The following is a 22919-nucleotide window of genomic DNA, read 5'->3' on the forward strand; positions in this document are numbered from 1 at the left end:
TTTATGTATGTACTACATATGTATATAACAATTTATGTTTCTTATCTGTATACTTGTACATATGTACACCGATGCTTTTATCATTTTTTTACATTTATTTAAATAACTACGCTCCTGCACACATATTAACGAACAAATACCTACCGCCAAAAAGTTAAACGTACAACCAAATTTTCAAAAAAAAACACCGAGAAAAATGCGCTGATGCGCTTTTCATGCGCTCATATAAATTTTTGAAATGGAATTCTTTATTAGACACTTAACAATTTCCACCGAATTGCCATGAATATGCAAATTTATTAGCACGACTATGTGAATGGAGCAGATATTCATGCACCAGCAAGCTGTGCATACATACATATTTATTTATGTATGAATGTACAGGGCCGTCGAGATCTGGGTCGGGTGAAAGGGAAAGTGGCATCGGCGGGCCCTTTGATATGAAATATTTGTTTAGTAAATGACTGCAAATCTGGCTGAGAGTTTATTTAATTATAAGGGCTTAGATAAAATATTTATTTCACTAAATACGAGTACTATAATAAAAATATAGTTTACTTGGTATACAAAATTATTACAGGTTCAACTAAAATTTCGTAATTTTGGCTACAAGCCTTTTGTTGTAGTAAGATGTGTTTCAATGAAAACAAGTATGTAATTAAAAAAAAAATGAATAAAAAATTAAAGACACGCTTTTATTAGTGGTTAATAAAAAAAGAAAAATCGTTCCCGCACCACCTATAACCTACATTTTTTGTGGAGTTATTTCTTTCCATTAAAGTAATAACCATACGTTCTAAATACGAAACAAATTGAACCATAAGTACGGATTTTCCAGATATTTCGACACCGGCGCCACCTAGCGGATTAATTCCTCGTTAATATTGTGTGATGGAGTGTGAAGTTTCAAGTCTTTAGCTCATCGGGAAGTTGTTTAAAAAATTAATTGCCGGATTTGATTACACACTGGTAAAACTTAATAAAAGCTTATAAAATACACAAAGAAAGCTACAATTTCCTGTTTCTGTTTTTGTTAATTGAATTTTTACCAGTTTTCGGTTACAGAATGTTCAGTGAAATTCAGAAGAAGTATTTTTATGTGAATGTAGTTGAAAACACTTTATTAATTTTAGTCAGCAAACATTGAATTGACGAATTCAAAATCAACGCTAGGAGTCGGAAATGATTCCATTGTCAAACTTCTAGGCCTGTTAGTCTAACTTGATTCATCATAAAACGTAAAACAATTCTTAATCGAGCTAGTGGCCCAAATAGTCCTTCGCCTTCGGCAACATTCCTTGTGATAGTGCAGAAGACTCGGAATGATACGCAGATATTTACCAGGAAATAATGCGTCCATCTTCAATTCATGCAACTTGCTTAAGAGTTGGAACGTAGGCAAATGCTGGGTCACTACATTTGCTTCGTGAATAGTCTTTTTGATTTGTTCTTCGACAAATCGATAGAAGCCTGCATATCGTAACCCTCACATAAGGATGCTGCTTGCTTTTGCACGGTATCTTCCTTTACCTTAAGATATAAAAAAAAATACGGCGCTGACTCAGGTTTCCTAAGGATCAAATCGTCTCTTCCTGTTTCCAACAAGGCAACCCAACAGAACGTAGAAGAACCTTTGCTTGAATTGACTTTCAGAATTTGAATCCATTCACTCTGGATGTAGCTCGTCAAAACCGTGTTCTCCTGTTTTTCACCCTTTTTCTTGGAACTTTTCTAAGGAATTAACATTTTCAGCTACTATTCTTCATTCTTGTAGAATCAATGAGCACTGATTTTGCAAAACTTAAGACCTTAAAATAAAATCTAGCTTCTACATCAACTGTAGCATCTCCGCCTTGTAAAAAATGTTACTGCAATAATTATCGATAATTATAGTTAATTGAGTTCAGAGTTTTTAGCCAAAAAATCAGGGACCAACAATAACTGTTATCTCGAAATTACAAATTGAAAAGTTTGCCCGAATTCTGAAATTTAACGAAAACGTTGTTTCATAACAGTTATTAGATGAAAAATATTTTTTATTTCGCCAATAAGAGTTATAACCAAAGTTTTATTTTTTACATTGTTTGATTACAGTTATTGCCCAACATTTATTTCTTACGTTGTCTGATAAATAAACGTTGTAAGATAAAGAGTTAAGAAAAAGTCCTATTTTGGTCCCGAAAAAATTAAATCAAATATATGTTTAGTTTCTAATCTAAGCCATTTATGCATCTAACTGAATCGCCTAACGCTTAGCCACAAATAAATAAATTTCATGAGTACCTGACACTCACGTCTTTTCATATTGAAGATAAGAACAAATTTACACTTTAACTCTTCAGGGGCGCACCCAGGAATATATTTTAGGGGGGGTTCTATATTTCTGAAGATATATCACCAGAAAATACTGAATATTTGCTTCAGATAATACCCTCTTTCAAATACATTTATGCAAGTTTTATGTACAGTATGTAATAAATAAATAAACGTTTTAAAATTCATAAACTGCACTTTATTTACAGATTAACAGAACTCAAGCGGTTTTAACCGACTTCAAAAAAAGGGAGGTTATCATCTCGCCGGAATACATAACTTTGGACCACGTGAACCGTTTTCAATAATCCTTTTTTTATTAGAAAGATAGTACCTCAAGGTCGTCCCGTAATTTGTTTTAGAGATCCGATGATTGGATCATGAAGAAATTAACGGTACCCCTAAATTTGAATATGAGAATTGAAGTCGGTTGTGTTCTTTCCTTAAAAACTACTTGTTTAATAAAAAGTTCTATAAACTCAAGATGCGCTCAACTTTCAAAAGTACCTAATAAAAAATTTTAAAAAAGAGTCAGTAAAAATAAATTTATTGATTCCATGAATTTTTGCACTTCTATGTTCATTTCTTCGATTTCTGGTTTTCGATAGAGATAGTGATTTTTAACGATTGCTAAATTTTTTTAATATTTCAAATACCGAAAAAATTAATTGAACTCTCAAGAATAACGAAAAATTCATATAAAACGACGGACGAGAAATGGAAAAGAAATTTTCTTCTACCAAAATTTCTTAAATCAGTTTGCAGCTCTCAAGAAAAAAAATGCTCGTATATTTATTCCCTCATGAAAATTTACAGCAAAAGCAAAGCGCTTTTTTAAGCAACAGAAATTAAAAAAAATATTTCTTATAATTTCCTTGAGAGCTGGATTCTTAGCTTTAAGATACAGATTGTATTTGAGGTTATTAGCTTTAGGGGGGGGTTTGAACCCCAAAACCCACCCCTTGTGTGGGCTAATGTAACTCTTTCATTTTCTTCATTGGTTTATCATATTTGCATTTTTGAAATTTGATTTCTTGTTTTTTTTTCAATTTTATTCATCGTCCGGGCCCCTGACAATCAGGCAGCCACTCTCGACGGGCCTGTATAAGTACATCAGTAAGAATATGTGGCATGCTTGCTTATGCAAATACAAAATAAGTGTATATTAACACACTACACACACACAAACATATGTACATATTCATTAGGGTGCGGCACCAAACAAAAAAAGTTGCGGCTTTTCCACCGAGAGTATGAAATTTATTTTATTTTAAGACTTCTGCCCAACTATTTTTTGTAAAATATTAAGATTTATATCTCAAAAAATCTCAGTATGTATTTTGGTTCAATTGATGAAATTTTTAAAAATTTGTATGCAGACCTTCTAAGCTTGAACTCTTTTATAACCTGAGTTGATTTTAGGAAACAAATTTGTTTAAAAACAATTTTATTTATAAAAAAGTAATTTTTAAGCAAAAAACAAAACCGACTTCGATTGTCGTATAAAAATTTAAAACCAAATTAGTATGGAACCACCTATTTCCTTAAAAAAAAAGAACTATAGAAATCGGTTAACGTTGTCCAAAGTTATGCGGTAACATACATACAAAAAATATTCCGACGAATTGATAAGCTCTTCCTTTTTTTGAAGTCGGTTAAAAACTAAATTTTTGGCGGTATTTTAAAATAGGTTCAGCTCACGTAAATCCTAATATTTTACCGAAATATTACGGCAGAAGTCTCAAAATATAATAGATTTTGTAATTTCGATGGAAAAACCGTACCAAGTTTTTTTTTTTGTGTATGGAGAGTGATGCAGCTTAATGTGCATACAAAAATACATACATATTTAAGCTTACGTGTGTGAATATGCAGGCAATCAAGCGTGAATAGAAGGCGCGCGCGCGCTCTCTCAAACTTGCTGCTTTTCACGCTCATCCTTGCTTGGTGGCTTTTCCGCTTTGCCGTGCCGTGCCGTGGCGTAGAGTGGCTCAATTTGGTGTCCGCTGGGAATAATCTGAGTGAATGTAGTAGCGCGCAGTCAAGGCGAAAACAAAAAAAAAAGCAACAAAATTTTGGAAATCTCAATCGAAGTGCGCCACTTTTTCTGTTGTTCTTGTTGTTTTTTTTTTGTTTTTTTTGTTGCTTAAATCGCGCTTGTCGAAATTGTTGAAATTTTTACTGCTCTTTTCTTTTATTTGGCCATATGTTTTGCATTATTTTTCCTGTTCGTTTAAAGCACAGGAAGCGCGCACTTGTTTAACTTGTCTATGTGTTAAAATGGCTCGTTGAAATTTTACTAATTTTTACTAACAAACATATAAAGTTTTTAATGATATGGGTCTGCTAATTTGTTTAGGTGCGAGTTTATGTATAAAATATGTACGTATACACATGTAAGTATGTATGTAGATATTAATGTTTTGTTATTAAACTAAATTGAGCGTAGCTGGGTAATTGGTATGCGAAAATGTTAGCTAGAGCTTTCTAAAAATCATGGCAGAGAGAATAAAGTTTTGTATTTCCGTTAGTTGTGAATTTTAACTCTCGCTTCCAACTATAATTAATTTATACAAATATTTTCAGAATTTAAAATTGCATAAGCGCTAGTATTAAAATTATTATTATTATTAAAATATGAAATTAATTTGTTTAACACCAAGTTTTCGATTATGATATTCTCTTTGGCCTTGAGGGAGCCGTGATATGCAATTATTTTATTAAAAGAACTAATAATCACACAAAAATATTTAATTTGTTGTCCGTGTGATTTAGAGGTTAATAATAATAATATTTAATAATCACCCCTATTGCGAGTGTCGACTGGCAGTAGAATAGAAATTTGTCGATTGAGTCGATCATTATTTTGCTATTGTGTAACTTGATCGATAAAAATTTGTACTATTGTGAATGGTTGACCAAATTGTAAACAGCTGTTTGTTTGTTTACATTTGTTTCTTTAGTGTTTCATTTATATCATTTTTAAAACAATTGCTTTATTATAAAATTAAAAAAATGGATACAGTTGAAATATGGTTTAGTGATGAGGAAGATGATGTGGAAGGCAATAGATTAGTAGAGTTGGCTAAAGCAAGAAGGAAATTGCGAAATTCGTCGAATCCCTTGGAGTTGGAAGATGAAGTGTATGTACATACATACATATGTGAATTTTATGAATAGCAGTTGCGTTCCAGATGCTTCACGATTTGCAGGAAAAGCTGTTTTCGCCACTAATAAACCTTATGGAAGGTGGCCCTGTGGAACAACTTCCTGTAAAAACCCGCAAATCGTGAAGCATCCGGAACGCAACTAGTTTAAGCAATTCGGTACAGTTAAGTTATTTGTACAATGATTTTGGGTATTTGTGTCCAAACGCGTGACCCGATTTAAAAACTAACATACGCGTGTAGTGAAAGAATTAAACTTTAATTTAAAATAAAGATTTCAAATTCCTGAGTACTAGTATATTAATAAATTATGCAGTTTTTCGTAAATTTTGATGTTAGTTCTGCGCAAAAACACTGTGGATGGCGTAGCCGGAGTTATATGCACAAGAAATGTTGAATATCTTTCACAATAGAAGCGGAGCTTCCGCCCCTCTTCTCTGGGAAGACAGAAAGGAGAATTCTACTTATTAAAGGTTATAATCCGTAAACGCCTAAGCAGAAAGAAGTTGTGCGCAAAAATACTGTGGTCAGTGAGATTACATTGTCTATGTCGAAGTGCTAATTTTACCCCATTTTGAAATGGGCCCGGGGTCTGTAGAAGGGTCAGAGAGGGGAAGGATGACTTGTCTTATAGTTTGGATTGTGCTCTTTCTAATGGATGGGGTTTTAGGTGCCACACCCCTTCCCCTTCGCTGCACGCCACAAAATTTCCCAAGAAATTTACTAAACAACCAACTTTACAGGTTTTTGAAAAATTATCGTTTGCCGAAAGCTGCATTTACATATTTGCTTGAAACATTGGAAAGCAAACTACAAGCTGGTGTAAGAAAAACCTCGATACCCCTAATTTTAAAACTAGCAGCGACTTTAAGATTCTGTGCTCAGGGATCCTACCAACTGAGTGTAGGAAACGATAGTAATATTGGACTTGGCCAATCTACTGTTTCCCTGGTTTTGACAGAAATATTTCATGCTTTGGAAGAGCACGTGTGTAAAAATTGGATAAAAATGAATTACACTGATGAAGAGAAACGAAAGGCGAAAATGTATTTTTTTGAGAAAAGTGGAATTCCAGGCGTAATAGGTTGCATTGATGGGACACATATTAAAATCGTTGCCCCAAAAAAGGATCTTCAACACCTTTACTATAACCGAAAAGGGTACTTTAGCTTAAACGCGATGATAGTAAGTATTTAGGTAAAATATTAAATGAAAGTATTATTTAAATATGTTCATTTACAGGTCTGTGATAACGCTCTGAGGATTCGTTACATCAATGCAAGATATCCTGGGGCAACGCACGATGCTACGGTTTTCAATATGTCTTCTTTAAAACCCCAATTAGAAGATGACTACCACAGGGGTGAAAGAAATTTATTATTACCCCGATGACGGATCAGTGCAGGGTATATTTAACAAAAGGCATGCAAAAGCTAGGAATATTGTGGAACGCACGATTGGGGTGTTGAAAAATCGGTTTAGGTGTTTGTTAGGTGCTCGTGCGCTGCACTATGAGCCAAAGAAAGCCACCCAAATAATAAACGTTTACGTAGCACTGCACAATATATACATTTTTACAATGTTGAGTCTTCGAATGAAGAAATTTATGATAGCCAAGACCCAGAAAACTATGAAGATTAAGGTGACATCAATGTTCAAGCTGCCCATATAAATCAAGAAGCCGTAGAAATAAGAAATAACATTTTACAACATATGCGACTTCAGTCTTAAATCTTTTTTTTATTGTTTGTACGTATTCATTGAAGCTCAGTTTTTTTAAGTTTTATTAATTTGTTATAATTCAGGTAATTCAAGTTTAAATTAAAATTAATGTAACATAAAATGTTAAAAATTGAATATTGATAAATACCTACTACGTAAAGAATAATCGTAAACATGAACAAAAAATCTTCATTTTCAACTAAATTTGGCCATTGTTAAAAAAATAGCCTCATGTGTACAAATTAACAGGGTCGCGACATTTTGACAAGTTTTGACTATTTCTTTTGTTTGTTTAATGTTAATTAACTTTTTATAAAAGTATAGTATATATGTAACAAAAACTATATAAATCCTAATATCAGACTTTGTGAAAAAATTATAAAAACTGCAGTTTCACCGAAATTTCAAACTTTATCAGAAATAAAAATAGTATTTAAATTATTTTTTGTAGCCCATTAAATTTTAATATAATAACGTGCAAGTTAAAACTTAAAAATTGCCGTTTATTATACTAAGATTTAATGGGCTACAAAAATTAATTCAAATACTTTTTTTATTTCTGATAAAGTTTGAAATTTCGATGTAACTGCAGTTTTTATAATTTTTGCACAAAGTCCAAAATTAGGATTTATATAGTTTTTGTTACATATATACTATAATTTTATAAAAAGTTAATAAACATTAAACAAACAAAAGAAATAGTCAAAACTTGTCAAAATGTCGCGACCCTATTAATTCGTTTGACACCATTCTTCTTCTTCTTATTTGGCGCTGTAACCGCCTAAGCGATTTTGGCCGAGTCCAAAACAGCACGCCAGTCATTTCTCTTCTGTGCTAACTGACGCCAATTTAAAATGCCAAGTGAAGCCAAGTCCTTCTCCACCTGGTCTTTCCAACGCAGAGGAGGCCTTCCTCTTCCTCTGTTACCAGCATCGCGGCCCGCGTTGAATATTTTCAGAGCAGGAGCGTTTCTGTCCATCCGAACGACATGGCCAAGCCAGCGGAGCCGCTGAATTTTAATTCGCTGCACTATGTCTATATCGTTGTAAAGCTCATACAGCTCATCGTTAAATCGTCTGCGATATTCGCCATCACCAACGCGTAAAGGTCCGTAAATCTTTCGCAGAATCTTTCTCTCGAAAACTCCAAGAGCCGCCTTATCAGATGCTTTCATTGTCCATGCTTCCGCGCCATATACCAGCACAGGCATGATGAGTGACTTATAGAGTGTGATCTTTGTACGACGAGAGAGGACTTTACTTCTCAATTGCCTACTCAGCCCAAAGTAGCACTTGTTGGCAAGAGTGATTCTCCGTTGGATTTCAAGGCTGACATTATTATTGGTGTTAATGCTGGTTCCCAAATAAACGAAGTCGTCTACTTTTTCAAACTTGTAACTGTCAACAGTGACGTGGGTGCCAAGACGCGTATGCTCTGACTGTTTGTGTGCTGACAGGAGATACTTCGTTTTGTCCTCGTTCACCACCAGACCCATTCGCTTTGCTTCTCTATCCAATCCCGAGAAGGCAGAACAGACGTAGCCCTTGTTTTTACCGATAATATCGATGTCGTCGGCATACGCCAGCAATTGTACGCTCTTATAAAGTATTGTGCCTGAGCGGTTCAGTTCTGCGGCTCTTATTATCTTCTCCAACATAAGATTAAAGAAATCACACGAAAGAGAGTCCCCTTGTCTGAAACCTCGTTTGGTATCAAACGGCTCGGAAAGGTCCTTCCCTATTCTGACGGAGCTGGTGGTATTGCTCAACGTCATTTTACACAGCCGTATTAGTTTCGCGGGGATACCAAATTCAGACATCGCGGCATAAAGGCAACTTCTCTTCGTGCTGTCGAAAGCGGCTTTGAAATCGACAAATAGATGGTGTGTGTCGATCCTATTCTCCCGGGTCTTTTCCAAGATTTGGCGTATTGTGAATACCTGATCTATGGTGGATTTTCCAGGCCTAAAGCCACACTGATAAGGTCCAATCAGCTCGTTGACGGTGGGCTTCAGTCTTTCGCACAATACGCTCGATAAGACCTTGTAACCTATGCTTAGAAGGCTAATTCCGCGGTAGTTGGCGCGTATGGCGGGGTCGCCTTTCTTGTGGATTGGGCAGAGCACACTTAAATTCCAGTCGTCAGGCATGCGTTCATCTGACCATATTCTGCATACGAGCTGATGCATGCACCTCATCAGCTCCTCGCCGCCGTACTTGAATAGCTCGGCTGGCAGGCCGTCAGCTCCAGCAGCTTTGTTGTTTTACAGCCGCGTAATCGCTATTCGTACCTCGTCATAGTCAGGCGGTGGGACAGCTACTCCATCATCATCGACTGGGGACTCGGGTTCGTCTTCCTCACTCCTTTCAGCGCTGCTACCATTCAGTAGGTTATAAAAGTGTTCCCTCCACAATTTAAGTATATTCTGGACATCGGTCACTAGGTCGCCATTGTTGTTCTTACAGGAGTTCGCCTCGGTCTTGAAACCTTCCGTAAGTCGCCTAACCCTCTGGTAGAATTTTCGGGCGTTCTTCCTGTCGGCCAGCATCTCAAGCTCTTCGCACTCACGTATTTCGGCCTCTCTCTTCTTATTGCGGCAAATACGTCTCGCTTCCTTCTTCAGTTCCCTATAACGGTCCCACATGGCTCGCGTTGCGCCCGATCGCAGCGTGGCCCTGTAGGCGGCATCTTTTTTCTCTGCGGCTTCTTGACATTCCTCATCGTACCAGTTGTTCTTTCGGGCTCGCTGAAATCCAACTACTTCTTCGGCGGCGGTACTTAATGATCGGGAAATGTGGTTCCACTGCTCGCGTACGTCGTATTGTTGAAGAGTGCTCTCAGAGAGCAGGTGTGTGAGTCGAGTGGCGAATAAATTGGCCGTCTGTTGTGATTGCAGCTTTTCGACGTTAAGCTTTCCTTGCATTGTTGGGCGCACATTTTTTGCTGCACAGAGGCGGGTGCGTATCTTGGCTACAACAAGATAGTGGTCCGAGTCGATGTTTGGCCCTCGGAGTGTACGTACGTCCAAAACGCTTGAAGCATGCCTTCCGTCTATCACAACATGATCGATTTGGTTTCTCGTTTTTCGATCTGGAGACAGCCATGTAGCTTGGTGGATGTTCTTATGCTGGAACCTAGTACTACATATTACCATATTTCGGGCCCCGGCGAAGTCGATCAGCCTCAGTCCGTTATCGGACGTTTCGTCGTGGAGGCTGAATTTTCCGACAGTGGCGCCAAAGATCCCTTCCTTGCCCACCTTGGCATTAAAATCGCCAAGCACGATTTTGACATCGTGTCGGGGGCAGCGCTCATATGTACGTTCCAAGCGCTCATAAAAGAGATCCTTGGACGCCTCATCCTTCTCTTCCGTCGGGGCATGGGCGAGATGTTGAAGAATCTAGCTTTGATGCGGATTGTGGCTAGACGTTCGTCCACCGGGGTGAACGCCAGTACTCGGCGACGGAGTCTCTCTCCTACCACGAATCCAACACCGAATTTGCGCTCCTTTACGTGGCAACTGTAGTAGACGTCGCAAGGCTTCACGCTTACTTTACCTTGCCCCGTCCATCGCATTTCTTGGATGGCGGTGATGTCAGCCTTTGTCTTCCCGAGGACATCAACCAGCCGGGCAGAGGCACCTTCCCCATTAAGGGTCCGGATATTCCAGGTGCATACCCTTAAATCATAGTCCTTTATACGTTTGCCGTGGTCGTCATCAGAAAAAGGGGGTCTCATCCGAGGCTGTTTGCTTCTTTTCATTGGGCGGGGTTTTAACGTGGCGGGACCCAAACCCAGCGCACGCGAAGTTTTACGCCTTCTCACTTTAGCTCGCTCCCAAACGGGTGTTTGGTTGCTACCCAGAGGATACGCGGATATAAATATCCGGACGTTGTGAGCTGCGATTTGAACCGTACGCACAAGAATCGCTTCTGGCCACTCCCAGGTGAATGGCAGTCAAAAGTTTTCCACTTCTGCGCACGGAACCATCCTCCACACCATACATATACATATATCCGTCCTGTATTATAAATCAGTATATTATATATAACATATATTTTTCACCCCTGATATGCTCACATATTAGTATAAGTCCAACACATAAATACATTCATATACATTCATACATATGTATTTTCATTTTGAAGGTAAAAGCTAAGTACTTTTAAGTACATATATATTTAAAGTAAATAATAAATAATATTTCACATTATAAAAAATAAAATAGGAATTTCACAGCTCATTTCATTTTCAATTAAATACAGTCATTGCAAAATACTTTTTAAAAACTATAGTAAGTATTACTTAAAAATTGAACCCAAACGTGGTATTTTTTTAATTTAGTTGAAATGATAACATACCTTGTTGTGCAAAAGTAAGCAACGAAATTGTACTTAATTTATTTTGTCATCTACTTTTACTGATTTATTTTTAATTATTTTTTATAAAACTAAAGTTCATTTTATATCAGGCTGTTCTATATGATAAACTATACAAATAAAAGTTTGCAACTTTGTACAAAACTCATAACATTTAACAAATTTAAAAAAAGTTCATCAAAATTTCAAACCTTTTATCAGGCTTTTTAAAAACTATTTAGGTATTCAGTTTTGTAGCATATTTAATTTTACAATAATAAAGTGCAAGTTTGAAGTGTCTGAAATTTACCAACGCTAATTTAAAGTCACTTCAAAATTGCACTTTAATTATACTAAAGATTAAAATGCTTCAAAACTGAATACCCAAAAAGTTATTAAAAATTCTGGTAAAAATTTGGAAATTTTAATATTTTGTATATCAAATGTTGTGAGGTTTGTACAAAGTTAGAAACTTTGATTTGTATAGTTAATGATATGCAAAAACCTGATATAAAAAGAACTTTAGTTTTATAAAAAAATAATTAAAAATAAATCAGTAAAATTAGATGACAATATAAATTAAGTAGAATTTTGTTGCATACTTTTGCAAAAGACTGTATGTTACCGTTTCAGTTAAATTTAAAATCACAAAGTTTGCTTTTAAGTCTTAAATGTATACTTACAAAATTAACGAGGAAACGTTTTCTTTTTGCAGCTGCAATAGTTGAACTTTTAGTTTGAGTTTCTCAGTTCTATGTCTGTTTTTATTTGCAACCTCTTCTTTAAGAAGCATTAGCTTTTGTTTTTTTAATTCTAGTTTCTCTTTCTCTATAGCCATATTTTCTTTTTGAAGGTTGTATGACTTCCTTACAGAACTTTCTATGTACTTCAGGCTCTTTTTTATATTATTTGCACTTTCTTCCATTGCCTCAAAATGCTTCGCTTGGTTGTTTACTTGCGTTTCTAGTAATGCAATTCTCCTATCATTTGCAGTAGAATTGGCAACTTTTCTTCTTCTTGGAGTACGATGCACTTCAGAAATTTCGGTCTCCTGAGTTTCACGCATTTCACAATCTTCCCCAGATATTGTGATGTAATCACTACCACAAGCTACCTGCTCCTCTGGGATTTCCTCCGATTGAACAATTGCATTGTGTCAGATTTCTTGACCTGGTGGGTCCGAACAAATATCGTACCTTAAAAAACTTGCCACCCCTTCCTCCAGTGGCGTGAGAATGTGCAGACTGTTTGGGCCCCCACCAGTTGCACGAAATTCTGCCCTGTTTTCCGAAATTTTCTTTTTCGTCTTGCTCTTCAAATCTGTCCAAACCTACATCAAAATATACCCGATTATTTTATTAATTGAAGCTTAATATATATTTATTTCACCTTTAACCACTTTTCCCATGAACGTAGTGGTGGTCCCAAGCTGTTCAGCTCTACGGCTATGGCTTCCCATCTGGGCTTTCACCGAGTCTTGCCGCAAATTTCTTTCGCCAAGTCCTGATTGTCCTGCATCAGCTGGACCAGCCGCCCAAGTTGCTTCTTATTGCTAACCACTTTTGATCTACAATTCACACACATATGTATAGTAAATTTTTGTACAGATTTTGATGCAAATAACTTACTTTTTATCCATTATTTATTTATTTATATCACGAAAATTTTGCTTACCCAAACTCTATCGACTCAAAAATAGCAGTAGAAGGATAAGCGATTAAAAACTATTCACAGTCGCTCATTGAGCGACTAAGCGACACTCACAATAGCATCGCTAATCGATAATCGCTTAATAGTCGTTTATCTACTGCCAGTCGACACTCGCAATAGGGGTGAATAATAATTTGAGGTCAAATCCTAGCGATAAGCAGTCAATTCTGTTACTTTTGAAGGCTAGCTAAGGTTAGGTTTGGGTCGCAGTTCTCAGAAGCACTCACTTAGCCTTAGACTTTGTGATATCTCATGAGATTTACAGTTATACCCTTGCGCAAGTTCCTAACACTCATTGTGTAAGACCATCGAAAAAGTAACTGCCAAGAGCTCTTACTCTCCGTTTACTTAGAGCTGGGCAATGCCAGCGAAAGTGTTGAATGGTTTTCTCTTCGTACTCGTACTCCTCCATGCTTTTGCAAAAGTCGTTCCGCGCTGCGTCCAGTCTGGCTGCGTGTGCCAGTGATGCGGACTTTGAGATAGCCATTCATTCCGTCTGAAAAAAATCTGAATAGGAAGCGGAAGCTGAAAGACGTGCCTAATTATTCCGAATAACCCTCATCACTAACATTTTTGTTCAGTTTTGAGTCATCCGTGTAAACATAGATTGATCCTCTTTGACCGACCTTATCCCATGTATATTCATCTCTTGAGAACAGAGGGAGCGTGACCTTGGTGTTGGTAGTGCGGGTGGGATGTAGCCTCTGTAGGTAATCCAGTAGGATCGTTCAAGATTTTGCAGTGATCGATCAACCTTCTCTATTTTCTTAGCAATAAGCTTTTTCTTGAGAGCATACCACAAAACTAATACATCATGATCTATGCCAATATCTTGGGCTTCAGATCCCAATTTCTGCCAATAGCACTGATGTAGAAGTATATGTGTATGTGTGTGAAGTGGCTTTGCGACTCCTTTCGGCGATGTCCGAGAGATGCACACTGTGCTTCCTGTTAAAAAGTACCAGTTCGGATTTGGTAGAATTTACTCAGCAACTATGGTTGTTTCGCCAACGCTGGAGTTTATGTAGTAGTTCTTGCATAGGATCAGTTAGGGTTACTAGATGTTCTCTCGTAGCAGTAATGGCAATACCATCGACGTAGGCTACCACTCTGCCTAGGTTTATTTTATGCGTTTCAGCAAGCTGGCTACAGTGTTATTCCAGTGAGGGATGATGGCACACGACCTTTGCATAGTCCTCCCTATTCTTCACTAGGTACCTTTCTAGGTGACATCTCGAAAATACGCCAGAACTGGGGTTTTCGCATTTTTAGGTTAAGATGTTTTTAAAAAGCCGAATTCAGCGATTCCAAAATCCTAGCAATGGCTAACTTTATCACAGATAAAATTCAAAGATTAATTGAGTAGTGTTATCGAAACGAGCGCAGAATTAGGCAGTCAATTAAGCCATATAGAGGAAAGCGTAAATAAAACGGCTTTTCGGAGGATGTGGGCCTTTAATCCCAAACCTGTACTTTGCATGTACACCTATGCAGAAACGGTACACCCGATCTTATGTTATCATGCAATACAATTCATGGGTCCACATTTGTCGGGACTTCTGAGCTAATGAGAATTCTCCCTACAAATGCATGAAGAGCAGGGTCACGGAATGTAGGGAATATTTTCGTACATCAAACGGCGATAGACTTTTATAGTTTGGCAAAAAGACTTTGTCCCCACATACCGATAATGGAAGTGTAGACGAAGATCCCCTTTGGTGACAGATCCCACGTTTTACCAAAGTACTGATTAGACTGCCAAAATGCCGTAAATTTTTTGTATCAACTTGGAATTTTTACGAATTTTACTTTGGAAGATATGTAAATGATTACTTCTATAACGATTAGGGGAAAGTCAACGGCCCGATCTTCTACCCTCGGTAAAGTTAGCAACGCTAGTTTTGTTTTTGTTATTTGTAGCCTTATAATTTTTGTTAATTCAAAAATTGTATTGGGCTTCAGTTAATTTTTGGTTTTGGTTGGGTTAGCATATTCGGTATTCTTTCACATTTCAGCAAATGGCCATAAGAGTTGACTCGTGACAAGGAAGGTCACATAATTGGCAAAGAACTGGGCGTAGATATCAGAACCACAGAAAAAGAATCAATTACTACCCACTAGAGTGAAGGAGAAGGCACACAGTCCTGAAGGCAGCTTTTATTAACTCCAAACGTCATACAATCATCTCTCTCTGACGAAATCTTGATGATGTACGCCAGCATCTCTTTTATCCCCCTATCCCTTAGAGCTGAGTTGTGGATGCTCTCCAAAGTGGAATTTAAAAAAGAATCTTCAATTTCCGGAAATATTCCCCAGACCAGCCATTTTATATTAGGGAGGCTCCAAAAAAAGAGTCTCAGAGGAGCATATTCGCCGGAGAAAAGTGCCCACTCAGTAAATGATTGATTTCGGACTCCTAGAAAGCTTCCACAGATAAGACTCCGTGTGAACTCCCCTATTCACCTATAATTTTGTGAAAAGGACTCCTTAAAGCATCCGAAGAAAACATAGACGGAGTGTTTTGGGACTGCTTCGTTAATAGACGGAAAAGAAGGATTTACGGTTTATGAGAATGTTCCTAATATAATTTTTGGTTTATAAGCTTTCGAATTTTTACATATTTTTTTTATTGGAAAAGTTTTTAATTAAAGAAAATGATTTAGCATATTATTCATTAAAAAAGAAAAATTATGAGAAGCAAAATTTTTGTTTTTTTTAAGACATTCCTTTGAGCCTTTGCGCTAGCTATATTGAATTCTTTGCCAGAACCAGAAAACTTTCTAAAAAGTTCTAAAGTTAGCCAAAAGTAATTTTATGTGCGTTATTGCTTACCTCCAAATACATTCGCAACTGCCATAACGTCAACAGGTTTTTTTGCGGTTTCCCTTTCCAGGAACATTCGGAAGCGACGACCCCCTTCTTGATTGGATTTGAATCGATTGAATTTTCAATTTATAGACTAGATACAAACAAAGGAAAAAAATAACAAAAAAAAAACACTTTGACTCCCTTTTCACTCCATATTTGGAACGCTCCGCATTTGGATACCTGGGAAATAGGCTGCTGGTTATTTACTAAGAAAAAGTTTATTAATGTCGATGCACTGGTTTAATGAAAAACACTTCCAACCCTGGGATGCTCTGAAGTGAGCCAACATATTTTGGAGGGAGATATGTCCAGACTAAATTCTGTGAATGGCTCGAGGCAGAAAAAATTGTTTTCTCTGAAACCTCTTGGTGATTTTGAAATGATTTTCCAAAACAAAAGCTTATTTTAGTAGTTTGATTTGTTGGTCAAGTTTTGCCTCTTTTCTCCATCAAAAATCCTCGAACTTATGTACATACATATAAAATTTGCATGCAATCATATTCACTATACCACAAACATATATGTAGTATCTCCACACACTTTTACCTTTATTAACTTTCTCCAAAGGTCATCACACTACGGGCGCAAGATTCATTCTGAATTTTTCAATTTCCAATTAAAATGCTACCCAACTGCAATTCACCTGTTACGGGTTTTTTTTGCTGATATACGCATGCACTTTTTAAACCATTTTGGTCTATAGAAATTCTCCGAAGAACAAAAATTCCATAGTAAACTTTTTCTTTCATCTGTCGGCAAACAAATAAACCAGCAAATTGACCTGCAAGCACACACACACACGGATGCCTAAGCCTATCAAAATACATATTACATACATATGTACGTGTGAGCATAAAAATGCATTTTATTAGATTAAAAATTCCCGTTACAACTGACAGTAGCCTATGAAGTTGGTCAGTCAGTCAGGAAAATGCATACATACATATATACACACATACGTATGCATGCATGTATGCAGCAGACACAGCGGCAGCCAGCAGTCAGCCGACCAGCCAACCTGCTGTTGGGTTAGTCGGGCAGCAAGCCATAGCAACTTAACCTGTTTTCGTTTTTCTTTTGCCTGACAAAACATTTGACAACGACATGTCAACGTTTCGCATGGGAATTGTTTGTTAGCACACGTGTGCACTAACACACACACAGATAGATGGATTCACATTTGTATACGAACAACTTTTTTTTTAGAAAGTATTCCGCATCTATACTCATAAAAAAAAACAATAAACAAATGTTGACTGGCTGGTTGCACGTTTTGCGAGATGGATGTGGCGAGTGTAGTTTGTTTGGTTTGGCTTCGGTACGGTTGCAGTTGAATGGGCAGCAATCAAGCGCATCCACACAAACTTTTACGCTGCATTGCCTTCGCTATCGCTTTGAGTTCTCTGTCCTTTGAATGTGCGCGTGTGCATTTATAAACAAGTGAGCGTTCGTTCATATCTTTTTGCGTGAGTGTTTTATGTGTAACTAGCAGAGGGAAATATAAATGTGAATATTTTTTCATAAATACTATGTACATACATTTCAAATATTTATGATATATTTGTAATTCTGTGGCAAATTGCTTCACGATTTGAATTGAAAATTTCCGAATTTAAATATATATATTTTTTTTTTAAATAAAGCTGGATGATACGGGCATAATTAAAATCATATAACAATTATACTGGTACATATATGCAACAACTCAATAATGATATCACAATTCTACATACATAAATATATGTACATACGGACATATGTTGGTATGCAAGCCAATGCCCGCTCTTTTATCATAAATATTTATATTAAATACCCGGCGTGCTTCACTGCGAATTAAACATATTTTTGTGTTGTTTGATACCCGTTTTGAAATATTTCATTTATTCTATCAATTTAATCGAATGAAATCTCCGGCAGTAAAGTTTCCTAAAGCTCTTTAGTTTGATACCCATATTGCAATATTCAATTTATCTTATCAATTAAATTTCAAACAGGTGGCAACTTCAACAAAAATGTTTTCGGCTGTAAGCCTCTTTCTTTTGACAACCATAATGAAATTTTTACTTTATCTTATCAATTTACTTAAACTACAATTTTCAAACAGGTGGCAACTCTCTAAAATTGTTGATTTGCCATCTGTTTCTCTAATAAAGATACCCCATATTAATTTTTCATTGAAATCTATAACGTACAGACACCGGACTTAGCTATATATGTATTTATGTTTTAACATAACATCCGCGATTGCTCACTCATAAATAAATACTCGCATTTTGAAGTTGGAATATTGTTACAAAGCTAGTTTTAAACTCTCATAAAAGCATTGAAAAAAACCAGGGACCGAACATAACAGTTATTGATGAAAACTGTCGTGGAAAAATTCACTATGAAGGCAACGTTCTACAACTAAGTGATACATAGCAATCGATTTATTTTTTCATAGAGACTCGAATTTAAAATAAAATTTTATTTTCATTTTTTATGCTAAATTAAAAAAAAATAACAATTATTTTTGTCTTTTATTTATAAGTCTTAGATAACAGTTATTTAAGACTTTTATTTATAAAAGTCATCAACAAATATTAGTCAGTGACTTTTACTTTTAAAAGTCATCAATATAAATGAGTCACCGACATTTATTTTTTAAATCATTCGTATACAAGTCATTAACATTTTTCGCACTTAAGAAGGTGTTGGGGAAACAAAAGTATACTACGACTTATACAAATTACTTTTATAAGTATTATTTAAAAAATAAAGATCAGCGACTGATTTTTCTTTATGACTTTTATAAATAAAAGTCTTTGATAACTGTTATCTAAAACATATAATTTAAAAATCAAAGATAAAGATAGTTGTTATTTTGGATTTATAAAATAAAAGCCAGATATAATGGTTATTTAAGGACTAATTAAATAAAATTCAAAAAATAATTGTTAAAGAGCGATTTCTTTAATAAAAGTTGTAACTGTTACGGTCCCTGAAAAAAAAACGCTACTTCGAATCGCATCAATGCATAGTAATAGGCAAAATTAACACTTTTTCTGTGTGAAATTCAAAATCATACCATTTGAACCAAAAATCTCAAGAATAACGGAAAGGATGGCAAAGCGCGTAAATAAAACCATGAACCACCAAACAGTTTTATTGACCCTTTCACGTCTTATAATGCAAACATGCATATACTTACTGAAAAGTCATATACCTGTCTGAAAAGTGCATTCAATTTGCATCGCTTGTGCTTTTTTGCTAACAAACTTCGAACGAATGGCTTTTTGAACGTAAAAATTGCCATTTATTGGCTCCTGTTGGGTTTAGTTTGGCCAAATTTGGCAGAAATTTTAACAGTTTACATAAAGCTCAAATTTAAATTCAATCACATTTTTTAATGATGGTAAAAAAGAGTTTAATTTTTAAGTAAAAAACATTAAAGCTTTTAAAGGCTTTCACATTTCTCCTCATGTTCCTTCTCAAATTTTATTTGAATTATTCACACAATTAGCAATTCACTATAGAGTTTTATTTATGTACCTCATTAGTAGACAGGGCGTATGAGTAATATTCTCAATGTTACACAAGGTATCCTTAAAAATTACGACCCCTAGTTATAGTCAAAATAAAGTCCTCTCTAAAGTTAGTTGCAGCTTCTTTAAGAGATATAGAAAACACTTAAATTTTCTAATGGCATTTTCGTTTCTGCCGAAAAAGGCATTCTTTGCCCTCTACGCACAAATACTAGGAAGAGGGCAACGAGGGGGCAATATTTTTTGTCGAAACGTAAACGTCATAAGCTGAAATTCATCTTTAATAAATATAATACACTTAAAAAAGACCGATATCTGTACATTTTAAATATTAAAGCAATAAATAATATAAAAAAAACTTTTTAATATACAACGCTTTTATAAATGGACTAAAAAGTAGAAAATAATACTTCTCAGTCCCATAGAATTTGTTTTGATAACTTTTGATTTTGAAATTTTAGCAAAAGTCATTATAAACAATCTATGAAATTGAAAATGAAAAACGTGGAGCGCATGCAATACAAAGCATTCGATTTAATTGACAATAGTCAAACTACATAACGTAGACCTAAAATTTCTACAGCGAAAGTAGAACTTTGAAATCGATTTTAAGCGGTCGTTATTCATATACCCACATACATACATTCATATATTACTTTTCATATCAATTCAAGTGTATTACATGCGCCCCACGCTTTTCATTTTCAATTTCATAGATTGTTTCTAATGACTTTTGCTAAAATTTCAAAATCAAAAGTTATCAAAACAAATTCTATGGGACTGAGAAGTATTATTTTCTACTTTTTAGTCCATTTATAAAAGCGTTGTATATTAAAAAGTTTTTTTTATATTATTTATTTTCTACTTTTTAGTCCTGTCTGAATAAAGTTTTGCAATAGATATTAAAATAATTCAACGATATTAACAGAAAGGTGCACACACATGCATTTACATATGTATGTACATACAAACGAGCACCAATTAATTTTATTTAAAGAAATGGCGTGTCGTCTATTTCCGCTGTAGCAAACGTAGTACATAGGGCGACATCTAGATGTCATCTACCTCGCCCTATTCACTACAGCTGTCGCCCTATGCACTATGCTTTTTTATAGGAACTTTTCAAAGCTTTGCTTTGGTGTCGGACACACAACATTGAAATTTTCTGGATCCAAGTTGATGCAAGTTGATAAAAGCGTTGTAAAATGGAGCCCCGGTTTCGGTAGGACTCAAAGTAGAGCCCGCGCTATAACGCCGGCGACTCAACGAGCGGTCAAGGCGCTTAAAAACCGCTGGGTGCAGAACACACCCCAGGCAGCCCCTGGAAAGGTCACCCAAAAACAATCCCGCCGGTCAGAACAGTGTCCCCGTATCGGGATATGGATCGACCGATGTAGTACCTACACCAACACACTCGCGAGCCAAAACAACCGCCGATATGCGTGTATAAACCCTCCTCAAAGTCTAGCCAAAAAGCCAGCAACTCACACAACAGGTTCCCCAGAGCAATTCGCTCGAGAAAGTGGTACCCGGTACACGTAATACGCGGCACACAGCACAACAATCCGCCAAAACAGGCAACCCGGCCCAAAATTACCACCGTAGAAGGCAGAAACCCCGAGCGGCAGTGCAGGAGCCCAAGAATTACCCTTAAAACGGCCACAGGAGTTTAAAAAGACCAACTGGTCCCCAACTGGTCCGAAGGTAAGTAGTTTCGGACTAGACCCAAACTAGTTCCCAACTGGTTCCCGGACTGGTCCCCGACTGCTTACCAACTGGTCCCACAAACTAGTTACCAACTGGTCCCAACTGGTCCACCTATACCTCAAGTGGACCACAAGTCACTTCACTTACAAAGCATTCGATTTAGTTGACAATAGTCACATGCATTTACATATGTATGTACATACAAACGAGCACCAATTAATTTTATTTAAAGAAATGGCGTGTCGTCTATTTCCGGTGTAGCAAACGTAGTACATAGGGCGATATCTAGATGTCATCTACCTCGCCCTATTCACTATGCTTTTTTTATAGGAGCTTTTCAAAGCTTTGCTTTGTTGTCGGACACACCACATTGAAAGTTTCTGGATCCACAACATTGAATGTTTCTGGAACACAACATTGCAAGTTGATAAAAGCGTTGTAAAAAATAGCCCTCCAGGTTTTATAACAGGAGCCAATTCAGCAATTCAAAGAATTTTCGTTTGCCTGTCTGTATGTATGTTTGTACGCACATCACTCGAAAACAAATGAATCGAAATGAATGCAGTTTTCATCGACGCATTGCATGAGGTCCAACCTAAAATATAGGAAAAAAATAGTTAGAGAGTTGCCGCCTGTTTAAAATTTCCAGTTTAAGTAAATTGATAAGTTAAAGTAAATATTACAATACGGCTGTCAAAAGTAACCGATTTAAGAAGACTTACGTTAAAATATTGCCAAAGATTGCCACCTGTTTGAAAATTTTAATTTGATTTAATGGATAAGTTAAATTAAATATTGCAATATGGGTATCAAACTAAAGAGGTTTAGAAAAGTTTGCTGCCAAAAATATTTTTGAGTAGAGTTGCCACCTGTTTGAAAAATTGTATAATGAAATATTACAATACGGGTATCAAACTAAAGAGGTTCAAGAATGTTTATTGTCGAAAATATTTTTATGGCGGGCTGCCACCTATTTGAAAGCCTTTATTCAGTTAAAGGGATAAGACAAGGTAAATCCTAAATTAATACACATTTGACGAAAGTGCACGATATGTAGAATCGAGTTATAAGAGTATAAATCCGCTTAATATTTAGTACATTTTAAATCAAGAAGTTAGCCTATAAGAAAGTCAAATTTTTATAACCAAGCAATACGTATGCTAGTTAGCAATAAATCAACAGGGCGTATGAGTAATGTTAATAGATAGATACACACTTATATATGTACTTACTATTTAAGTTCATAATAAATTCTTCGTGTTCAAGCAGTTCGGTCAAATCTATACATACTTGGACTTAACGAAGTGGCAGTGGGTAAATGGCAATCATAAAATTACCGGCACGCGTGGCTATTTTCACATGCAAGTATACTGCGAACGTTTAAGGAATTTACATACGTACAAACATGGTGCACATTATATATATACGCCATTTTAATACATTGTTGAAGTAACAAGGCGTGTGTTTTCGTGGTTCAAAAAATAAACTCCTAACTTAGAGAATTTAGGTATTTTGCTTAAAATTAACAACCGGCTTTCTTAATAGCAGCT

General features: G+C 36.1%; 1 protein-coding gene across 1 annotated transcript; it reads left to right on the forward strand.

The window, feature by feature from the left end:
- The first annotated feature begins 6452 nt into the window (after positions 1 to 6452).
- Positions 6453 to 6872, forward strand: LOC118746981 (putative nuclease HARBI1). Its single transcript, XM_036480976.1, has 2 exons — positions 6453 to 6665; positions 6723 to 6872. The coding sequence occupies exons 1-2, from the start codon at positions 6489 to 6491 to the stop codon at positions 6870 to 6872; spliced, it is 327 nt and encodes a 108-aa protein (XP_036336869.1). The 5' UTR covers positions 6453 to 6488.
- The last annotated feature ends 16047 nt before the right edge of the window (positions 6873 to 22919 follow it).

This window comes from Rhagoletis pomonella, unplaced genomic scaffold (genome assembly GCF_013731165.1).
Source record: "Rhagoletis pomonella isolate Grant_MI unplaced genomic scaffold, Rhpom_1.0 Rhpom_scaffold_00011, whole genome shotgun sequence".
Classification (NCBI taxonomy): Eukaryota; Metazoa; Arthropoda; class Insecta; order Diptera; family Tephritidae; genus Rhagoletis; species Rhagoletis pomonella.

Coding starts and splice junctions, on each gene's coding strand:
- LOC118746981 (XM_036480976.1), top strand. CDS start 6,489: ATGAATTACACTGATGAAGAGAAACGAAAGGCGAAAATGTATTTTTTT. Junction 6,666..6,722: donor TTAGCTTAAACGCGATGATA/GTAAGTATTTAG, acceptor GTTCATTTACAG/GTCTGTGATAACGCTCTGAG.